Here is a 22,054-nt window from a genome sequence, read left to right on the forward strand (position 1 = left end):
CCTGACAGGATAGTCAAAGACGTTAAAAACCCCCTTATTAGCACCTCATAGCTTCAAACCTCTTGACCACTATATAGTCTCTACTTTATAGTGGAAGATACAGACAACTACATTAATCATGGAACTTACCACACTGAAACAGACAAATATTAACGCTGGTATAATATTTATATGCAGTAGAATTAACCAGGGAAGTTTGGAAGGAGACACCCACTAGAGAAGCTGGACTGGCACATATACCTCCCGATACTGTGTCCATGACATAGAACAAACTGTTGGCAGTACGACATTCACATCCTAGTGAGTTACCAGTTAAACCACTGTAATGGTAAAAAAGACTTAATAAAATAAATATGAAACATCAAACCCATACAGTTAAAGTGGAAATTTGGGTTCATGTATTAAAGTGGAATTCAGGGTTCATGTATTTAAGTGGAATTTAGGGTTCATGTATTAAAGTGGAATTCAGGGTTCATGTATTTAAGTGGTATTTAGGGTTCATGTATTAAAGTGGAATTTAGGGTTCATGTATTTAAGTGGAATTTAGGGTTCATGTATTTAAGTAGAATTTAGGGTTCATGTATTCAACATACTATCAACTTCTACTAATAAATACATTTATTGCTAAATTGTTTAATTTCTTTAAAAACATTTACATAAAGCAACACATTTCTATTTGAAAGTTATTATTTACTAAATGCAACTTGTAAAGTAACCATAGTTACAGACCTAGCCATACCAGGAAGTTATCATTTATTGAACACAACTAGTAAAATAATTCTGGCTACAGACCTAACTACCTGTAATGTCCCTGGCTACAGACCTAGCCTTACCTCAACTAGGCTGTAATGTCCCTGGCTACAGACCTAGCCATACCTGAACTAGCTGTAATGTCCCTGGCTACAGACTTAGCCATACCTGAGCTAGCGGTAATGTCCCTGGCTACAGACCTAGCCATACCTGAGCTAGCTGTAATGTCCATGGCTACAGACCTAGCCATACCTGAGCCAGCTGTATTGTCCATTGCTACAGACCTAGCCATACCTGAGCTAGCTGTAATGTCCATTGCTACAGACCTAGCCATACCTGAGCTAGATGTAAAGTGCTAGCTAAACCTACATTAGTATTAATCCTACAGAGAAATATAACAGACAAAAATTTGTAATACCTAGAGAAAATCTTAATTTGGTGAAATTAAAAGTAAATAAACAATTAAAAAGAATCATTACGGTAAAAACTGGAATAAAATAAAGCAGGATTTAAAATTTCAAAAGAGAAAAAAAATTAAGTTATATCAGCCATTTGTTTATTTTATTGGTATCACTTTTCATATTTCCGTTGACTCATGTTTGTTCAATGGCATTTAAAAAGTTTTTATATTTTCATCTCATTTTGTTTTTCATCAAAGTTCAGGATTATTTCCCATATGTAAGACTGTGATGTAAATAGCAAAAATCATTGAACAAGAGGCTCCTAGGAGCCTAAATTGCTCACCTTGTGGGATTTTGCCTTTCAAAGGCAAAAAATCAAACAAGAAGTTGTCCAACAATTTTGTCTCAAGAAGTCTTTGGTAGGACTTATCACAAGATCTTTGCAACAATTGAAAGTTTCTTTCAATCTATCATAGTTTCCAAGATATTAACTGAAAACTATATAAAAAAAAGTTACTTTTCCCCCTTTCAAGGGCAATAACTCTTACAAGGAGTCTGAAGACTTTTGTAGTCTTAACAATATGAATCATTTCAGCTATCGAAAGAATTTGGATAAACCTAACGGTTTTGGAGATATATGTGAAAAGCTACCGTCTGACCCCTATGTTCTATTTTTAGTAATGGAGGCCATGTTTTTTGATGGTTAAAAAATTCCCACACCAGTTCTACACAGGATATCACAAGGAACATTCATACCAAGTTTGGTTTCAATTGGTCAAGTAGTGTCAGAGAAGATTTTTGAAAGAAATAACATTAAAAATAGCAAAAATCGTTGAAAAAGGGCAATAACTCCAACATGGCTTCACGGAATAAAACCAAAATTTGACCAGAGATAGATCTCATCATGCTGAACACTCTTCCCCATGCCACAATTTAGCTAAACCTAACGGTTTTGGAGATATATTAAAAAATCTACTGTCTGATCCCTATGTTCTATTTTTAGTAACGGCGGCCATGTTTTTCGACAAATCAAAAATCCCCAAATCAGTTCTATGCACAATACCCCAAGAAACATTCAAAATAAGTTTGGTTTCAACTCATTAAGAAGTGTCAGAGGAGAAGATTTTTGAAAGAAATAACACTCAAAATAGCAAAAAAACGTCAAAAAAAGGGCAATAACTCCAACATGGCTTAACATATCAAAACAAAAATTTGACCACAGATAGATCCCATCATGCTAAACACTTTTACCTCAAGGAACATTGAAAGTAAGTTTGGTTCCAATTGGTCAAGTGGTGTCAGAGGAGAAGAGTTTTGAAAAATTGTTAACGACGATGACGATGACGGACAGACGACAATGACAAAGATGGACGACGACGGACGCCAAGTGATGGCAATAGCTCACATGGCCTTCAAGCTAAAAATAGGAGATTCAATATGATTTCCAAAGAGATAGTCATCCACTGAATGTCAAGTAAACATGAAGCCTTTTATCCCATCGAATTTATTTACATTATGGATTTCAAAAGGGCAGCAGTTTTCAATGGAAATCTAAAGTTTTGTTGAAAATTTGAATTTGTGGTTTGATTCAATCATGAAAAGCACAAAAATTGGTATCCTAGTACGAATGATATGAATATGGACTTGATTATACTTACAAATAATCAGCATTTAAGTTGTGGAAGGCTCTCTCATTAATTGTAGTAATCCCCAAGTTATTCAAAGTCAGTTGAGTAACACTCATCATTTAAGGCATAAGATGGAAAGGATCCCAGCATATTCCCTTCAAGGTTTATTTTGCATGCAGACACATCAATAAATGCATAGGACTATAGATTTTTTATTTTGTTATTCTGCAATTGTAATTCAGCCTTGTCCTTAGTGAGAGAGACGGACTGGAAACTAGTTCCTTCAATAGTGGCTTTTCTGTTATTTGTAGATTCCTGAAATAAGAGTCGTAGAATAATAACTAAGGAAAAAATGTGAATGACATATCTACCAAAGTTTACACTCCCATAATTGAACATTAATGAAATAATGGCGAATTTTTATTTGAATTTTACCAACACTGAACAAAAAAGATTGCATATTGTAAGATATGTTGACAAAGAGGCCAAGAGATGATGAACAGTGGTTTATATAAAAAGGCAGGCGTATGATTACAAAATAAAGCGAATTACTAATACCAACTTGTAAAGTAACTATAGTTACAGACCAAGGCAATTTGATAACGTGATAATCATACTCAATCAGTCATCATTGAATAGGTACGAGCCATTAAAGTACATCTTAAAGTTTCATTTTATCAATTACATCACTTACAGGTTACCATTTCTAACCACAAAGTTTCTTAAAGTTCCATTTTGTAATGTGAATATCCTGTTATTGCTGAAATCTAGTTCATTTACAAACAAGTCACAGAAGTCTCCTCCAAGTGACAAAGTATACAGACAATTGTTGGATAAAAATCTATAAAATATACATAATTATGTAAGAGAATCTCTTTTGAATTATATTTTTTTTTACCTATTGAATGATTGAGACATTTTTTTGAGAATATAAAATAGGGGAGATTCAGAAATTTATTAAGTGGAGAAATTGTGATTTGGTCCGACCCAGAAATTTATGAAAAAAGAAAGGGTTTCAAGGCTAACAGTTGCTCATTTTCAAAAGGAGGGGGTTTTCAACCCTTGTGAACCCCTCTGGATGCACAAGTGAAAAGTACCTAATTTTTAATCTCTTTATTGTCCCATGTTTTATGGTGATTTTCTTTTAAATTAGTCTATTTCAGATAATATTCCACCATTTTCACATTATTGACTATATTTACACCATAATACTTTTATTGAATATCTTTCAAGTGTGAATTGTTTTGGATGGAACTCCTTTGTGATTTGTGTCAGGAAGCTACATAATTTATGTTAATGTTTCTTGATTTTCACTCACAATAAGACTAATGCCCCTGGCAGAGCAGGACATGCTTACCCTTTCAGAGCACCTGACTCCTAGTTTTTTATGGGAATTCATATATGTTTCTAGAAATGCAGAGGACGCTTACCCTACTGGTGCACCTCTTCCCAGTTTTTAATGGAGTCAGAGTTGCCCATTAACTTTTCTTGCTTTGTATATATTTTTTTGGTTATTTTTTCTCCTTTATTGTGTTTGTCTGTTTTCCATGTCTGGTCTTTGTCCCTGGAAATTTAGAATTTTTGAATTCCACTAGAATCTTGGTTCCCTTGATTACACATTTACTATTCCGGCTTAATTAGACAACAGGCATTAACACATCATTCTGACTCAGAGCCAAATAGTTGTTACTCAATCTTCTATTTGCCATGTGCTTTGAGGAGAAGCAGTTACTACCAATTTTTTAAAAGTCTAATTGTGACTTAACAAGATTAAATCAATCACCTTTCACATTCGATTTAAGCATGCTTCCATGAGACTACCAAGGAAGACAATACTGACAGGAAGTATTGCAAAATATGAAATAATTTTTTTTTAACTCAAAATGCGTCTTTCACCAAATTATTTGCATCTTCTGTGTATTTGGAATGTTATATTTAAAGAAATTCAAACAAAAATATGAATTTTGATAACTACCATACAGTATCCATTAATGTAACTTACAAATATTTAATCCCCAATCAGAAGGACTCATCCTCCACAGATATTACTTTGTTGCTGTATAAAGTTGTGAAAAAAAAATTACCTGGTACATAAAATTATGTATTAACAGAAAAATGAAGAATATCAAATTTGACCTTTTTTTTAATTGTATGAATTAGGTTTTTCATTATAAAATTATAAATTGTTAATATTCTAACTTCATTCACTCACTGTTAGTTGCATGAGTGTAAGGTGACTTTATTCCTTGACTTAAACTTTTAATCATTCATATATAACACATTAAAAAACTCTTGGTACCCATGACTCTGTTTGATTATGTCATACAGCATCACATTTATAAAAGTACATATCATTTACCATGATTTCATCTTCACCTAAAGATTATAGTTTAGTTTCCAAACAAACCGTAAATTAAAAGATGACTAACAGACTGACAGACCTGAAAATTTACATACACATGTACAGCCAACAGTGCTTGTAAATCATAGAAGACATTCATATCCTATTCAAATCAAAGTGTGATGAGAAAATGAAACGTGATAAACTAGAATATTTATAACACAATAGTTTTGACTAATAGCTATTCCAGTTGAACTAAGACTTTATTCAGGTTAAATCACTCAAAGTATTTTTAAGCTTTTGAAAAGATAAAACCATACACCAAGTAAAATGAAACAGGAAGTTGATATTGGACAGCAACAAAAATTACTTACATGGCCCCATCTATATAAATCCACACCCCAAATATAAAATCAATCCATCCATTGGGACCCTAGAAAATTTTGAAGAAATTCTATTGGAATGAAGGGCGAAAAAATACCACCCACCAAGTAAATGGGGGTATAACAATACAGACTGAAAATCTACATGAACTCTCAACTCAGCTGCCTGGGTGTCAAAACAGCTCTAAAAAAATCTTACAAAAATGTCAAAGTTGTCACATCAGTAAAACTTCCTGTTTCAATAAATGTTAACTTGTTGCTATAGAGATATAGATGTTGAAGCAATGGCAGTTGTGTCCCATTCCTCAGGGCCTGCGGTACATACTGTATCAAGTTACTGCCTAAATCTCTGAGGGTTGGAATATGAATGAAAAAAAAAATAGAATCATCAAGTAGTTCAACATATAGCTAAAAATACCCAATATGGTGTAAATGCGATTCTAAATTCATATAAAAATCACATGTGCATCATGTGTCAATTGCGTGATAATTTAAAAACATAAATCGTTTGATTTAAGTATTATTGTCATGTGTAAAAATTAGCTAGCTCAGAAATGTTTTGTATGGCATAAGCTTTTCAATAATTTCCCTTCTAAATAACACATTATAAAAGACATTACATTATCATTTTTTGGAATTTAAAATTATGGTTATTTCATAACTGTGAAAATGTACTACTTAAGAAGGTGGACCTAGGGTAAGAGATACAACTCTTAAAAATTATTGGAACTTTTGTATTCAGCATTTTACATCAATCTTATGTCAGCATCTAATTAACTTGGATTCATTTTATTCTGTTTCAAAGGAAAGCTTGAGAGGCTTTGGTGAAATTGAATATGATACAAACTTTTCACTGATTTCATGAGTTATGTCCCTTACCCTAGGTCTACCTCCTTAATGCAATGGACTTACAGGACACGTAATGTGGGAACACAGGAAAATGCATCATTATCCATGTTTTCATCTGTGATTTTATTTGAGGACAAGAACAGCTGATCTAATGATGTAAGGTTACAGTAATCTGTATTCAAAATGTGAGTTGTATCATTTTTTTCAAGATAACTGAAAAAGAAGGAATTCTATGTTTAAATATCTGTAATTCTGCCCACATGATACTACTGACAAAAAATAAAGCACTGTAGTTCACTTAGAAATAAAATACTTTGCAGGATGCAACTTTATATGACTTCAGAGATAAAACTGAATAGTTTGGGCAATAATGGACATATCATTTAAGCTTGATATAGCTCAAAATTTAGAATGTGATTTCTCATTTTTACACAGCAAAAGTTTCTGACTGGAATGAAATGGGATAAAGAAATTTAAGAAATTGCATTTGGACATAAAAAAACAAGCATTTTCTATGAAGTTTAAGAAGATAATTTCAATGCTCCATATTTTACCTTTAATTACAAAGTTAATCGTATGAATCATAACCCATTTAAATCAATCATATTTTTCCTGTTGTTGAACAATTTTATAGCTATCCATTTTCTAAAACTCAAGTTATTGACTGGAAATCTGAAAAATGATTGTGTAAAGTCTCTTTGGCACCTAATTCTGAAATAGTCAATAGAAAAAAGAACAAATATCGGGAAACACAACAAACTTACCAGTGTTTAACCTAAATTTAAAATAAAAAAAACTTTCAGAGATCACCAAAATCAATATCACCTAATTGTAAAATTTTGTCCAGATCCATCAACTAATATTGAAGTAGTCACAACAAAACCAAATGCCTACACAACAGCATGGATCAAGAAAGTGACATACCATTATAAGACCCCAATATTAATGTAAGTTGCTTGCATTGACATTCTGAAGTAAACTCCATTCTTACAGAATGTTGATATTGCACAGCACCCAAAATATCTTACAACATATGCTCCACCTACATCAAGCCACACACCAAATTCAACATCAATCCATCAATTCATCAATTAAGAGATAATTGCTACAAAATTAAAAAGAAATGATGGACAGACAAGGTATTTCCATTATACCACCCACTCCTTGAGAGGAGGTACAACATATTTTATAGTATATATTGTCTTATTGCATTTTAAAATTGCTGGAAGACAAAAATTAATTTTTGTATTTCAAATATTAGTAAACAAATAATAATAATTAAGGGCCTCATAGAGGCAAAACAATATGACAATAGTATACAAAATATACATTGTATTCTGACGAGAGTAAAACTAACTTACTAATCTTTGAGACTACCTATAGTGGAAAAAGGAACCAGTTTAGTCTCCTTCTGATTAAATGTACTACGTAATGTAGAACCATAACCATTAGAATCCAAAACATTTACATTGGTGATCAAGTTAGTACCTAGATGGCTGAATTAGAAGACACCTGTTTAATACCTCACAAGAACATTCTACAAACCAGTATTAAAGTGTAATTGAGATTCTGTAATTTGTTCTAGAGGAAAATAAGACTTGATATTTTGCAGTTTATGTCATCATCTTTAAAAAGGGTAAAAATTAAAAATAGTATGTTTTTGGCACAATATAATAACACTAATAATCGCAACAAAATAATTTCTGAATTTCAATAAATTCAAACGAACTTTTGCTTAACAAATAGTATTTATTTCTTTATGTAGTATATATCCTATCCGAAGTCATTTAATGGACCAGTTCAGAAATTCAACTTCCGTCCTCGTAAACAACATTGTGCCATCGCATCACCCTCATAAAGTACATGTTAAACAAATAGGAATGTTTGTCCCAGAAGTCAGTACTATTAGCGAATCTGTCTATTGTCATGTTTGTATTTACTCATTTTTTAAAATTAAAGCAAGGAAATTTATGCTATGCATAGAAAAATGAATGTAGTTTGCCTTGGTTTAATTTGTTTTTTTACTGCCACTGCTATATCTCAGTTGTCATTGTTGCAAGGGATTTTTGTTATTATATTTGTACAGTGTACACCACTTCTATGTAAGACATTTCATCTAAACAAAAATGTATTCTACTGGATCTTATTAAATTATAACATCTAAATGTTACATATCAATACCTACAGTTCAATGATAGCACCAAAATTGTTTTCCATAAACACTTGATGTGGAACATGGGTCAGATCATTTTCAGCCATGAATCTGAAACATTGATATATGTAATGAAGTATCAATCCAAAGGGCACGGCCAAATAATCAATGCAGATAGTTCAAACAAATTCAAGTACTATTCAAGTAACTTTTGAACAAGAACAAATTTGTAAAAACAATCATGATCTTTCAATATGAAATACATGTTATTTAAACAGAGTATTGCTTGTGAAAAAAAAATGGTTGCAAAATCGAATCAATATATTTAAGATATAGGTCCAAAGCTGAGCTTACCAGACCTAGTCCTGATTAATATACATTAATTTTGTTGATTTCAGACATTTGTACAATATTTCCAAGTTGAATGCTGTGCTTGCAGCATAATACTTGGTTAGAAATGAATGATTTTCCCCTATTGTAAATGTTGGACTTTAATGTATCACTGTATCATTATTTGTCTTTTCAGGCGTCATCGTTCTGTTACCATGGATTTTATTACTTTTGTTGTCAGGGCCTTCAAGGCTTACTTGAAGGTATGTTTACACTTATTGAAGACCTATTGGTGATCTCTGTAAGTATTTACTATTTTTATATAGGTTATACCATGGTGCATTTGTTGAATTTCACCATATCTGTTCCTTTTTCTAGTATCTGAGATTATATTGTGTTGTAATTTTCGACTTTGACCATGTTGCATTTCAAATCAAATGGGTTCAATAGAATGGTTTCCTTATTAGTCTCCTATTACAGTATTACAAGTTGAACAGAAATTTTGCTTCCTTTTTTAGTAGGAATTTTGTGAGTACAGGATTCTGTAAACCAGTTTGTTTTTACAGGGCAAAACCGAGAGATGACCTTTATATTACAGGGTTAAAAATAATAAGAATGACTGTTATAGTGATTACGAAGATTATCTGATAAAACAGTTTTATGCACAAAAGAGGTGACCTTCTGAGCAGGTCTGTCTGTCTGTAACTTAGATATTTCAGTGATTTTCCAATGTTGATCATGGAGTTAAATATAATGGCTGTCATCTCCGGTTCCTGTGTCTGTAGTCGAAGTTTTTCTAAATTCTCAAGGTTCATTAAAGCTTCTTTATTAAATACTTGTAATTTATTTGCATGAAGATCCCTGGAATAATTAAAAACAAGCATTCTGACAGTATTGCTGATGCAATACAGTGTCCCCTTTCGGCCTTTGAACTCATTGCCTTTATGAGATTTTTTTATATATGTGAACTAACAATGGATGGTGTTATTTTTAACAATCAAGAGAAAATAACTCTTGAACAGTAAAAGCAAATTCCATCAAAATCAAACATGAGCTTCATTTTACAGTAGATAATAACATTTTTGCATTACAGAAAGCTACATATAGACATTCTCTTTCTATCACCTGGAAAGTTGAAAAAAACTTGGTTATTATGAATTAAAGGGCAAATAACTCTAGAATGACAGCAGCAATATGTAATTTTCTATGTCAAAGGGCCATAAGTTCCATATAAACCATTTTGCTGCAATAATATTTATATTTAATTTGTAACTTGTCATGATAAGGCTAGCTAACAAATATGAAATCAATTGGATGAGGCATTACAAAAAAAAAGTCCAGAAACATAAAATTTCATGAAATTTTCTATGTCCAAGGGCCAAAACTTACGTAAAAATCATTCAACTGTAAGGTCATTCAAACATAACTTGTAACTTGTCATGATATGACTACATCCCAAATATGAATTCAATTTGATGAAGCATTACGAAAAAAAAGTCTGAAAAACATAAAATTTCATGAAATTTTCTATGTCCAAGGGCCATAACTTCTGTAAAAATCGTTCAACCATAATGTCATTCGAACTTAACTTGTATCTTGTCATGATAAGACTGTATACGAAATATGAAATCAATTTGATGAGGCATTACAAAAAAAGTCCGCAAAACATAAAATTTCATGAAATTTTCTATGTCCAAGGGCCATAACTTTTGTAAAAATCGTTCAACCGTAATATCATTTGAACTTAACTTGTAACTTGTCATGATAAGACTATATACCAAATATGAAATCAATTGGATAAGGCATTACAAAAAAAAGTCCGGAAAACCAAGTGTGACAGACTGACAGACTGACGGACAGACCTACAGACGGACGGACGGAGTGCAAACCTAAGTCCCCTTCGGCATTTGCCAAAAGGGGACAATAATAAGTATAAAAATAGCATAAAAATAAGTAATTTTTAAATACTGAAATATGTCAATCAAAAGATAAAAAAGCCACATACTCTGTTTAAATACATTGTAATAATAAAAAATGACCATATTTATGCTATAAAAACAAGAAAATCTGTAAGTGATACCATACCATATGGTATACCTACAGGATGAATGTACTAAAATTTCAAGCTGCTGTGATGAGTAGTAGCTAAGAAAAGTGCAATGAAAATTTCAACTTTCAAAAATAGAAGTAAAAAAAATAAACAAAGCCTTTGGTAAACAGGAAGTTGTTGTTGAAATATTTCCGAAAATGGATCCCATCATATTGCATACCTACGTGAAGAATGGATTAAAATTTCAAGCAGCTGTCATGAGTAGTTGCTGAGAAAACTATGACAGAAAAAATTGTTACAGACACACATACACGCAGACAAGGTAAAACAGTATACTGACCTCACCTGCGATACGGGAGTATAATGATACTTATCATTTGTACTTGTACTTGTAAATAATTAATGAGGTAGACCTGGGGTAAGGGACATAACTCTTCAAATCAGTGATATGTTTGTATCGTATACAATTTTACAAAAGCCTTTCAAACTTCCCTTTGAAACAGAATGAAATCAGACCAAGTTACTTCAATGCTTACATTAGATGGGTATAAAATGGTGAATACAAACGTTCCAATGATTTTTAAGAGTTGTGTCCCTTACCCCAGGTCTACTATCTTAAATTGTAAATGTTGTTTAACTTGTTCAAATGACCTACTTACAAATGAAGAAGTCCAACCAGATTATCAAATACACCTTTTGGAATAGTAGATAGACTGTTTTGGTGTAGTTCACTGAAAAAAACAATACATTGATGTTACTAAGATTGTAAATGATATGTGTCAGATGTGTCTTGTTAATCTCAAACAAATGAACAGGGTGTTTTTAAGTCAGGAGTTCACTTCTAAAGCTGTCCTTCATCTCTTTTACCCAATGTTATTTTCATATCAGAAAATTATAAAAAGTCACTTTTTCTTTAAACAAAAAAAAAACAAAAAAAAAAATCGAATTCTTCCTTCCAACATAAGCAAATGGTATAACATGAAGAAATTTACTCTGACTGGCCTTCGCAGAACGAAGAATGAATAAATTCAATAATTACATTTCTTTTGAAATTTGTATTCCCAGAGAAAGTGTATGGCTGGATATAGTCTATTGCATTACGACTTAAATTTCTGTAACAGCAAAGAACAAGTGCCAGAATTACATTGTCATCATTGTCGTAAAAATATTACAATAATACAGGTATATTACAAGTTTACACAGTTAAGTGTAATACCGTAAATTTGGATTATTGTGGTGATGGTTTTATTTTGTATTTTTTTTGGGACCTCTCTGAAAAGTACCAAAATTAAACACACCTAAATATTCCATTTGCCTAATTTTTGTCAGCCAATATATATTGGTGTACTAGAAGGTGTGAACAAAAGCAAGTAATGTTAAAACCTAACAGTTTTAAGGATTTTTTTACCAAAAAACATTTACTGACAAGAATAGTGATATGGTTCACAAGCAAGCATTATATATATGCTACATATCTTTAATTGATTTGACAACTTTTTTGATTAGCAAACACTCTGTTTAGGGTAGGACAATAAACCATAGTTTGTTTTTACAGTGAGCAATGATAAATCACTTATCATTCAGAATGCACCAAAATTTATCACACCAAAATTTAACATGCATATTTTGACAGAAAACGACAAAATATCCCAATTTACAGTATCTACCTCACCTTTTATGTTTGGCTAAACTGTGCAGCTGAAATCTTGTCTTTTTCACCAACAAATCAAAAAATGATAAGTTATGATGCCATACAATTTTCTGTCATGATGCCAAAATTTTTGTGAAATCAACAGCTGTGTAAAAAGATCACGTTAAATAAAGCATAGAGGTACAAACTTACAACTGCTGACAGAAACCTCTACTTGTTTATGAGCAGAAGTATGATATAGTTCTACATATTATATTATATATATGTTAATTACACTGACAAACAAATAAGAATAAATTGTAAAAGTAAACTCTGATCTTCCAATAATTCAGAAAAATAAATATAGTCTATGAAGCTAACAAAAAGTGAGGGGTGGTGATTCATGTAACAAGTCATAGTAATTATACATTTACAGCATAATATTTAAAGGAAAACGACTTCTACATACAAATGAAGCTGTGGTGATTCTTTGAAGTTATTGATGTCTTTAGCTGACAGTTTCCTAGTTTGGTTATTCTCTATACCACTGTAATCTATTTCACATAAGAATACATGAGTATAGCCCCCATAACCTAATTTCAAGTATGTAGGTAAATTCTTTCAAAAATTTCCCGTGATCCTAAAATTTTACATTAAAACCCGTCTAAACTGAACCCTGCATAATCTGAAAATCTGTCTAAACAAAACCGTGTCTAAACCAAACATCTCTATAAACCAACACTTGTTTAAACCAAACCTTGTCTAAACAAAACACCTGTCTAAATCAACCCTGTCAAAACCAAGCATCTGCCTAATTCAAACACCTCTCTAAACCAAACCAATTTTATACTCCATAAGGGGTTCTGTTTAGACAGGTTTTTTCTGTAATATGAATCCAAAACTTATACAGGTATTATAATCAGACCTAAAAACATAAAAAAATCTGAAGAAAAAAAATATAAGATGCACAAAAGTATAATTACATAATTGGTATCTTAGTGGTATTTAATACAAAAGAAGTTGTGTTGTTGGTAGTAATAAAAAATCAGCAATGTTTTTTGTGGTTGATTGTACAAAAAATCATATGTGTAAAATCAGTTTTAGGTTATGACATCACAATACTTTGATCTTTTATGACATCATAACTTAAAACTAATTTTACACTTGCGATTTTTTGTGAAAAGGACTGCTGGAACTTTAACTTTAGTAAATCACTTGAATTAAAACTACTATAGTCCTTTAGTCATTGTATGTTTCAATTACTTACAGGTAAACAAGACTTGGAAGGCTACCAAAGCCTAATACTGGGAAATTGATGAAAGCATTTCCTTCAAGACTCCTGAAAATAAAAAATAATCATTGAATAATCACAAACATACCATTCAATACAAATAACTGTCTATAAACTTCAGTTTATAAATGGTCAGTGTTCTACAATTTTTCAGAAATTGAGGTTTCCTCGGGAAAAACCCATATAAAATCAACTTTCCCACAGTCAATGACTGCTTTCCTAACAAAACGAATCCTTACAGCATATGAAGTTTTTATCTTGCCACGGGAAAGTGTAACTAAGTACCTAACTTTACCTGACCAAAATTTCACTTGCCCTGGGTAATGGGAAAAAGGAAACCTAGAACACTGATGGTCCAAATTTAAGTTAAGACATTTATGATCTCTTTGAGCTTAGAGTGTCTTCCTTAAAAAGAAACGATGAGAAAACAATTTTTAATTCCTCAATTCAAGCTGTTATAATATTCACATTGCTCTGTGCTTGACTCTTTCCTGTGGACATGTGCATCAATTCTATTAAAAAGGGAAATGACTGTCAACAATGTTACAACTTACACATGTGTGATAGTACTGGGCAGAGATCCTGTCAATAGTACACTTACACATGAGTGATAGTACAGGGCAGAGATCATGTAAATATTACACTTACACATGAGTAATAGTACTGGGCAGAGATCCTGTCAATATTTCACTTACACATGAGTAATAGTACTGGGCAGAGATCCTGTCAATATTTCACTTACACATGAGTGATAGTACTGGGCAGAGATCATGTAAATATTACACTTACTCATGAGTGATAGTACTGGGCAGAGATCATGTAAATATTACACTTACGCATGAGTAATAGTACTGGGCAGAGATCATGTAAATATTACACTTACTCATGAGTGATAGTACTGGGCAGAGATCATGTAAATATTACACTTACGCATGAGTAATAGTACTGGGCAGAGATCATGTAAATATTACACTTACGCATGAGTGATAGTACTGGGCAGAGATCCTGTCAATAGTACACTTACGCATGAGTGATAGTACTGGGCAGAGATCCTGTCAATAGTACACTTACGCATGAGTGATAGTACTGGGCAGAGATCCTGTCAATATTTCACTTACACATGAGCAATAGTACAGGGCAGAGATCCTGTAAATGTTGTCTTGATTTCTATGCTGTTATACATCAGATTCCTGAAAAAAAATAATACCAATCAGTGTGGTTAAGTGATCTTATTGTCAAATACTGTAAATTCAACAATTTATTGGCAACTTCAATTTTTTTCCGTTTTTCTTTCTAATATTTTTACTTTAAGCAAAAGTAATTATAATGTATATAGATTCTCCTTCAGTTTTGAGGGGTTTACAAGGTTTCTGCAATCTAAAATTTAACTATTGAGAGTGGAAAAATTGTGTAATCCCAGAAAGCATTGGAGGAGAATCTGTTTCTCTCATGAAATCTGTAGAAAACTCAGAAATATAAAATAGCAAGGAAACTCTCACAGAAATTTAGTCACCACCCAGTGGTTAAAAAGTCATGTGCATTTTTAATCACAGGCTAAGAATGAGAGAAATTTAAATATCTTCTTCCAAAACAAATCAAATTCTTTCTAATATTTTTACCTTAAGCAAAAGTAATTATAATGTATATAGATTCTCCTTCAGTTTTGAGGGGTTTACAAGGTTTCTGCAATCTAAAATTTAACTATTGAGAGTGGAAAAATTGTGTAATCCCAGAAAGCATTGGAGGAGAATCTGTTTCTCTCATGAAATCTGTAGAAAACTCAGAAATATAAAATAGCAAGGAAACTCTCACAGAAATTTAGTCACCACCCAGTGGTTAAAAAGTCATGTGCATTTTCAATCACAGGCTAAGAATGAGAGAAATTTAAATATCTTCTTCCAAAACAAATCAAATTCTTTCTAATATTTTTACCTTAAGCAAAAGTAATTATAATGTATATAGATTCTCCTTCAGTTTTGAGGGGTTTACAAGGTTTCTGCAATCTAAAATTTAACTATTGAGAGTGGAAAAATTGTGTAATCCCAGAAAGCATTGGAGGAGAATCTGTTTCTCTCATGAAATCTGTAGAAAACTCAGAAATGTAAAATAGCAGGGAAACTCTCACAGAAATTTAGTCACCACCCAGTGGTTAAAAAGTCATGTGCATTTTTAATCACAGGCTAAGAACGAGAGAAATTTAAATATCTTCTTCCAAAACAAATTAAATTAAGTCAGCTTTGAATGTCAAATTGGTAACAGACAAAACAACACAAATACACAAACTAAATTTTAAAAAATATAAAAAAAATTAAAACAGTAAACAACCCAGAATTTATTTATAAACTGGGACTATGGACAAGGGTCTCCAGTATAGTAAGCATTCTCTGTTTTTTTTATGTTAAAAACACATGCCTTGTTGCTCATTTGATGTGAAATCTGGGCAAAAACAAAATCAAAAATGTTCATTGGTATAAGTGTTCAATGGCTTTAAGCAGCCCCAAACAATAAATAGCTCCTAACAGGACTAATACCCTCGCTGCCTGTTGAACCGTGTAAATTTGGGGACCAATGTGGACACACAGTTCTTATTGGACACAATTATAATTGGGGATTGACTTAGCACTTTTGACACACAATTTTGCTGCCATTCTGAAACACGCAGTTCCAAATAGAAATCAGTACTATTTCTTTTGTTGACAACACAATAACAGAATATGACTGCAAATTTACTTTAAACATAAATTCCTGACAATATGCACATATCTCTACAGAAATCGAACACTTCATTAGTTACATTACAATCCTGTATGTTGTTAAAAAGGAGTTGTGGACAACAACACATTGAACCAAAGAATTGCTAATAAACCTCAAAGTCCAACTGCCATCATTTCCGTAATTTTCGCCAAAATATAAAATCCTGCATAAAAAAGTATATACCCATATTAGTACACATATAAAGTGTGTAATTAAGCATTGTATTATATGAACAAGTGAATATAATTCCTATTTTTTCCATTTTGTGTTTTAAGAAACGCAAGTATCCCAATTAATCTGTAAATCTCAGGATTTGCTACTGACCTATCCTTCCTATACTTACAGTTGAGTAATTTGATTGGTGCTTAAGTCAGGCATTGTTGTTATACCTCTATAGTCCTGTTACCAAACAAAATCATAAAAAAAAAATAAGAATTATCAACATTGTATAAGTTGAATTATCTCCCTTCAAAAATTTTAATCTGTACAGAATTTCATATAAAATTTTTCTTCCAGCTTTAAAGATGATGCTATAAGGAACATGTTACAGTTTCATCCCTATTTCTTCTTCAAAGAGGTAGATGGCAGATTATGTTGAACATTAAGTAGCACTCCAGATAAGAATCATGCAAAATGCAAAGTCATGGAAAGCCTACATATTTTTATTTTCGATATTTTATGTACAATGTTATAGTAAACAGAAAGTAGCATGTTGTTTTTCATATAACCCATGTTTATAGGAGATAAAAACTATATGGAATTTACTGTGGAATTCAGAATTAAGGGAGACAACTCTGTAAATGACACTGAAATAAAATAGAAACTATTGGATTTTCTGTGTAAATTATGTTATAAGAGCACACAGATTTGAATTGATAATAATACATTTCATACTATAGACCTATAATGCAACTCATTTACAAAAAGAAAAATATGTAGCCTTTTTTTGGGGTGTATTACATATCACAGAATTTGCATGATTCTTACAAAGACTGCTACTTAATTTAAAAAAAAAAAGAAATCAAATCATATACAAATGTTAAAACAAAGAATTGTTCAACTGGCTTTGTACAAACTTACAACTTGGTAAGACTGGTCAGGTTTACAAAAGCATGTTCTAGTATGTTAAAGGCAGATCAGAATTTGATGGATCTGAAGTAGAAGGAGTTTTTCATTAATATACAACATCGTAGCCAGTCAATTAAGATATATTACACGTCTTTTTTTATGGAATCCATGTAAAAAAATTCTTAAATTTCTAATTGAATGCTAAGTTACATACATGTATCACTCTACTCTATACCTACATTTCTGTTGTGTCAACATTTTCAAATGTTACATAAGAAATCTCTGGAAACGTGTAATGGGTCACATACCTACAAAAGATCCAAATCTATCATCTATCGTATCATACAAATATGGATAGAGCATTCATTTGGAATTATTATAAGGTATTTTGGGCATATATGAAATATTGAGTTTCCCTTTCCCTAACTGCCCAGAAATAAAACAAACAAAAACTTTGAGCAAATGAATTCCTTTCCTAAAAACCAAAAATTAGTTTAAATTATTTATGAACAAAGGTACCTCTCAATTGTTCGCATCAATTAATCTTAAATATAGCGACTTATACTGAGAATGTTTTATAAATATTCTCTGAAGGCTACATTTAATTCAATTCAATTATTTGGGAGGAAATCACTTTTTTGTATGAGAAAAACCTGACGTGCAAGTATTTGTGAATACTATACATGTAGATACATGGGATTCAACAAACAATAGAATCTAAAATCATTTGAATGAAATTGTCCTAATAATACAATGTAATATATCTACACATGAAAAAACACGTTTGAAAATATACTATAACTGCCTTGGTACAATATAAAATGCCTATGTTGATATATATAGTGGAGTGTCAAGTTTTCATGGAGTTGAAAACTAAAAACATTGGAACACATACACTATACACTCTAGGATTCAAAACACTACATTAGCTAACTTATGCTATTGATTTTGGAACTATGTCACTGACCCTTATAACTTGATTATGTTCATTTGTCCCCCTCCTCCTCCTTGGCAAAAAAGAACAATTTAACTAAAATTAAGAAGACAAGATTTATTAAAATCCTAAGAGACAGGACTTGTCTACTTAGTGACTGAAATGGAACAATGGGTTGGTTTATTTTTTTTTAAATTAGACTGAACAAATGACCTCACCCTATTATTAACGATTCCCCTTCAAGAAAATCCTCTCCAGAATCTTGATATGACTGGCGGGTATTTTACATAAACAAAAGCTTTATAACTAGGGAAATATGGTTTCCGGAAATAAAAAAAATCAAGTGATTTTGTCAGATGAAAAACACTGATGGAATTCACGACAAGTCTGACAATACTACTATTGCACTGCAAGAAAATGTAGTTGGATAGATAAGGATTGAAACAGCAAATATGAATGCACATCTGATTAAGATATGAAAAAATTTAGGTTACAGACCACCAATTCAACCAATGAGCATTTGGAACGTACGCAAAAATAGTCCTACGCAGAAATTACCCCTGTTCCTCATAGTGCTGTGAAAAAAGTTCTCATCTTATTTTAAAAATTTAAAGAGTTTCTGAAAGGAAAAACATTTCTGTACATTTTATAGGTGCATTTTGCTTCTTGTGATGTGAAGCCTAATCTCCATAATGATTTTTAAATATACCCCTATCTTGTGAAAACACTGGGATTTCCCATGCTATTTATAGACCCTTCACTTCCGGTGACCAGTACTGCACTGCAAGTCTGCTAACCCCACATGCCATTCTGAGGATTGTGAGCTGACATATGTAGAATCATGCTGATATATAGTCATCTGCAGGTTAAAGTTAAGGTAAAGTCCAGAGAAGCCATTGAATATTGTGAAATTAGCATAGAAGCCTATGGGAAGTGGAATTAGTGGTTTTTAGCCAAAATGTCGATTCTCTGTCAGGCTAGATGATGCTGCTGGAACTGGAATGGCGAATTTTGTGGGAACTATAATCGAATACGGTTTACAATTTCCGCAACTTCATCCCAGCTGGCATAACAACATTACAAAAACGTCCAAACATAGCAGCATTGTTATCTAAACAGTAGAACATTTCAACCATTTGTCTATGTAGCATATGCTAAGTAGCTATAGCTTCGCATCGACCGACTCTACACTTTACACCGTGAGCTTTACCATACATGTACCGTCTGTGCGAGACTCGTAAAAATAATAAAGAGTAATCAAGGGAACCAAGATTAGAGCGGTAATCAAAAGAATGTAATCCAGGGACAAAGACCCGACATGGAGAACAGACGTACACAACAAAGAACATAAAGTAACTAAAATCATACATACAAAGTAACAAAAGCAAATGAGCAATTCGGACTCCACAAAAAAACTGGGAGCATGGATCAGGTGCACCGGTAGGGTAAGCGTCCTCTGCCTTTCTAGAAACACCCGCCGAGTAATGAACCCTTTCCGTGTATTAAACAGAAGCAATTAGTGCAATGAATCAATGTGGTCCACATTTTTAAATACTTCGCTGCAAGAATTAAACCGCACATTATTTCCTGAATAAACACGTTCATTTAAAGCACTTTACTTTCTCACAATGTGATGAAATGCTCCTTTCCGATTTTTGATATAAGAAATATGCAAAATTTGGAGTATTCGCCAAATGCAATGTACTACAATGCAGTGTAAAATGTTAGTGTATTTTATATGCGTCATGTGGAATTACTTTTGAAATTACGTAATTGCATGAAGGATATAAAACAATGTCGATCTCGATGGAGGGATTTGAAATACCATGATGTGAAAATTTATAATTTATTTTTTTTTCTAAAGCGATGGAGATGAACATAAAAGTGTGACTTAAAGAGATTCAAACTTATTTTCTTGACTCTATACTTTAAGAATAATTTTATCTAAATGAAACACTTACAGAACCAAAATTGGATTTAAAATAACAAAGTTGTAAAGTTTTGAAAATTGGGATTCTAATCATGAAATCGACAATTGTTTATTTAGTTGTTTATACAGCTAATATTTTTAGTTTCTCCGTGTTTCTCACGTGTCATTTCAATAAGCTGATAGATGATTCCAGAATGACATTTTTCTTTAATTTACACACAGCCTTAATAATACCACAGACACATAAAAATAACGCTATCGGTTTTAACCTGCACAGAAATGCGTATGTACATGACTCGAGTGTCAATGATTTCACATTAAACTACCTTCACAAAACCTGGGTGTTAAGCAGATCTGCCAGTACACCGTTCTCGCCCGGGAATGTCACTGCTTTTAACTTGCATAGAATCGCAAGTATATGACCGACCGTAGGTGATTCCTTAGTGCATGGACAACACCATACTTCATCTCTGAAACCCCCCGTGGGACTGATTAAGAACTTTGTAAAAGTGTGTGTTTGTGAAACTTAAGTTAGTAAAACTTAGTACAGATGTTATAAGGTTGAATGAAGGGAAAATGGTCAATAAATGGTGATGTCTTGGTGAGTAAGGCTATTGCTGATTTCAGGGTTCGTACTGGCCTAGGGACACATCTCGACTCCCCCCCTCAAAATAAAAACTGTTTCCTTGAGATTAGTGTAGTCTAACTTCTCCATACATCTGTTTTGTTGTCAATCTCCTTTTGTTTTTATCTGAAAACAACTGTACTGAGTTTTGCTACCTTATGGTCCATAAGTGCATGCTTCTAACAGTTCCCAATTAGAAAATGACTTTCGTGATGTGAAATCATCATAAACATTTCCTGAAAAGTTGCAAATATATATTGAAGTTGGATCTTAAATATAGTTTGAGAATTTAAGATGGTGCTTACAGTTCCATGGGTGATAGAGTTACCACTGATTTATCACTGGCTTTGCTCTGAGGGTTATGGTATGCCTACCTGCAGGCTGTTGCTTCTGCAAAGTAGCACACGAAATATTTGTCTCAACATGTCAGACTGGTACAAAGTAGGATCTGTTCGATTGAAATACGGTCTGGCAAAGCAGATTTGAAAACAATCGGCCAATTTTTCTTTTACTTTGTATGCAAAGGTGCCAACTTTTCAGTTCAGTTGTTCTTGCTGCAAAAGACCACCACATCTGATCATATAGTGTTGAACTCAAATATTGTTAACGTGTAAAATACCATATGAAGATTAAAATATAATTTGGATAACAATATTCTTGTAAAGTCACAGATATTGAGAATCAGATGTTGGGACTACATGATCCATGAAAAAATAAAGTCTTGAACTGAACTTATAAATTACTGAGGGTGTGCTTAATTAATGTTTTGGTTACAGTTGGATGAATCATTATGTAAAATTTTCATTTTGTGAATGTAATTTCTAATTATGATTTTTAAATGCCTGCCAAAATGTTTTTTTCCATTGTATAATGGTACCAGACTGTCGTCATTGCTTCTAGGAACATTTAGAGTCCTTTATTATATGAATGTTTTTTTG

At 32.3% G+C, this 22,054-nt stretch overlaps 1 protein-coding gene across 12 annotated transcripts in view; it reads right to left on the reverse strand.

Moving 5' to 3' along the window:
• LOC148598781 (podocan-like) overlaps positions 1-19,038 on the reverse strand; it is a 30,396-nt gene extending 11,358 nt beyond the window's left edge. For 8 of the 12 annotated variants that reach the window (XR_015918428.1, XR_015918430.1, XR_015918426.1 and 5 more), the window contains exons 1-8: positions 11,924-13,773; positions 11,544-11,615; positions 8,538-8,615; positions 7,714-7,848; positions 6,416-6,565; positions 5,703-5,852; positions 2,810-3,094; positions 130-320 (exon numbers count right to left, since the gene is read on the reverse strand). Coding sequence is in view for 1 of the 12 variants with exons in the window: in XM_088560866.1 (XP_088416992.1) it covers positions 2,992-3,094; positions 5,703-5,852; positions 6,416-6,565; positions 7,714-7,848; positions 8,538-8,611 (612 nt within the window). In the remaining 11 variants the exon portion in view is untranslated. The other 4 variants (XR_015918424.1, XR_015918423.1, XM_088560866.1 and 1 more) reach the window with 4 other exon arrangements.
• Between the last annotated feature and the right edge of the window lie 3,016 nt (positions 19,039-22,054).

This window comes from Perna viridis, chromosome 14 (assembly GCF_037379345.1).
Source record: "Perna viridis isolate PV_CMFRI_1.1 ecotype Kerala chromosome 14, ASM3737934v1, whole genome shotgun sequence".
Lineage (NCBI taxonomy): Eukaryota > Metazoa > Mollusca > Bivalvia > Mytilida > Mytilidae > Perna > Perna viridis.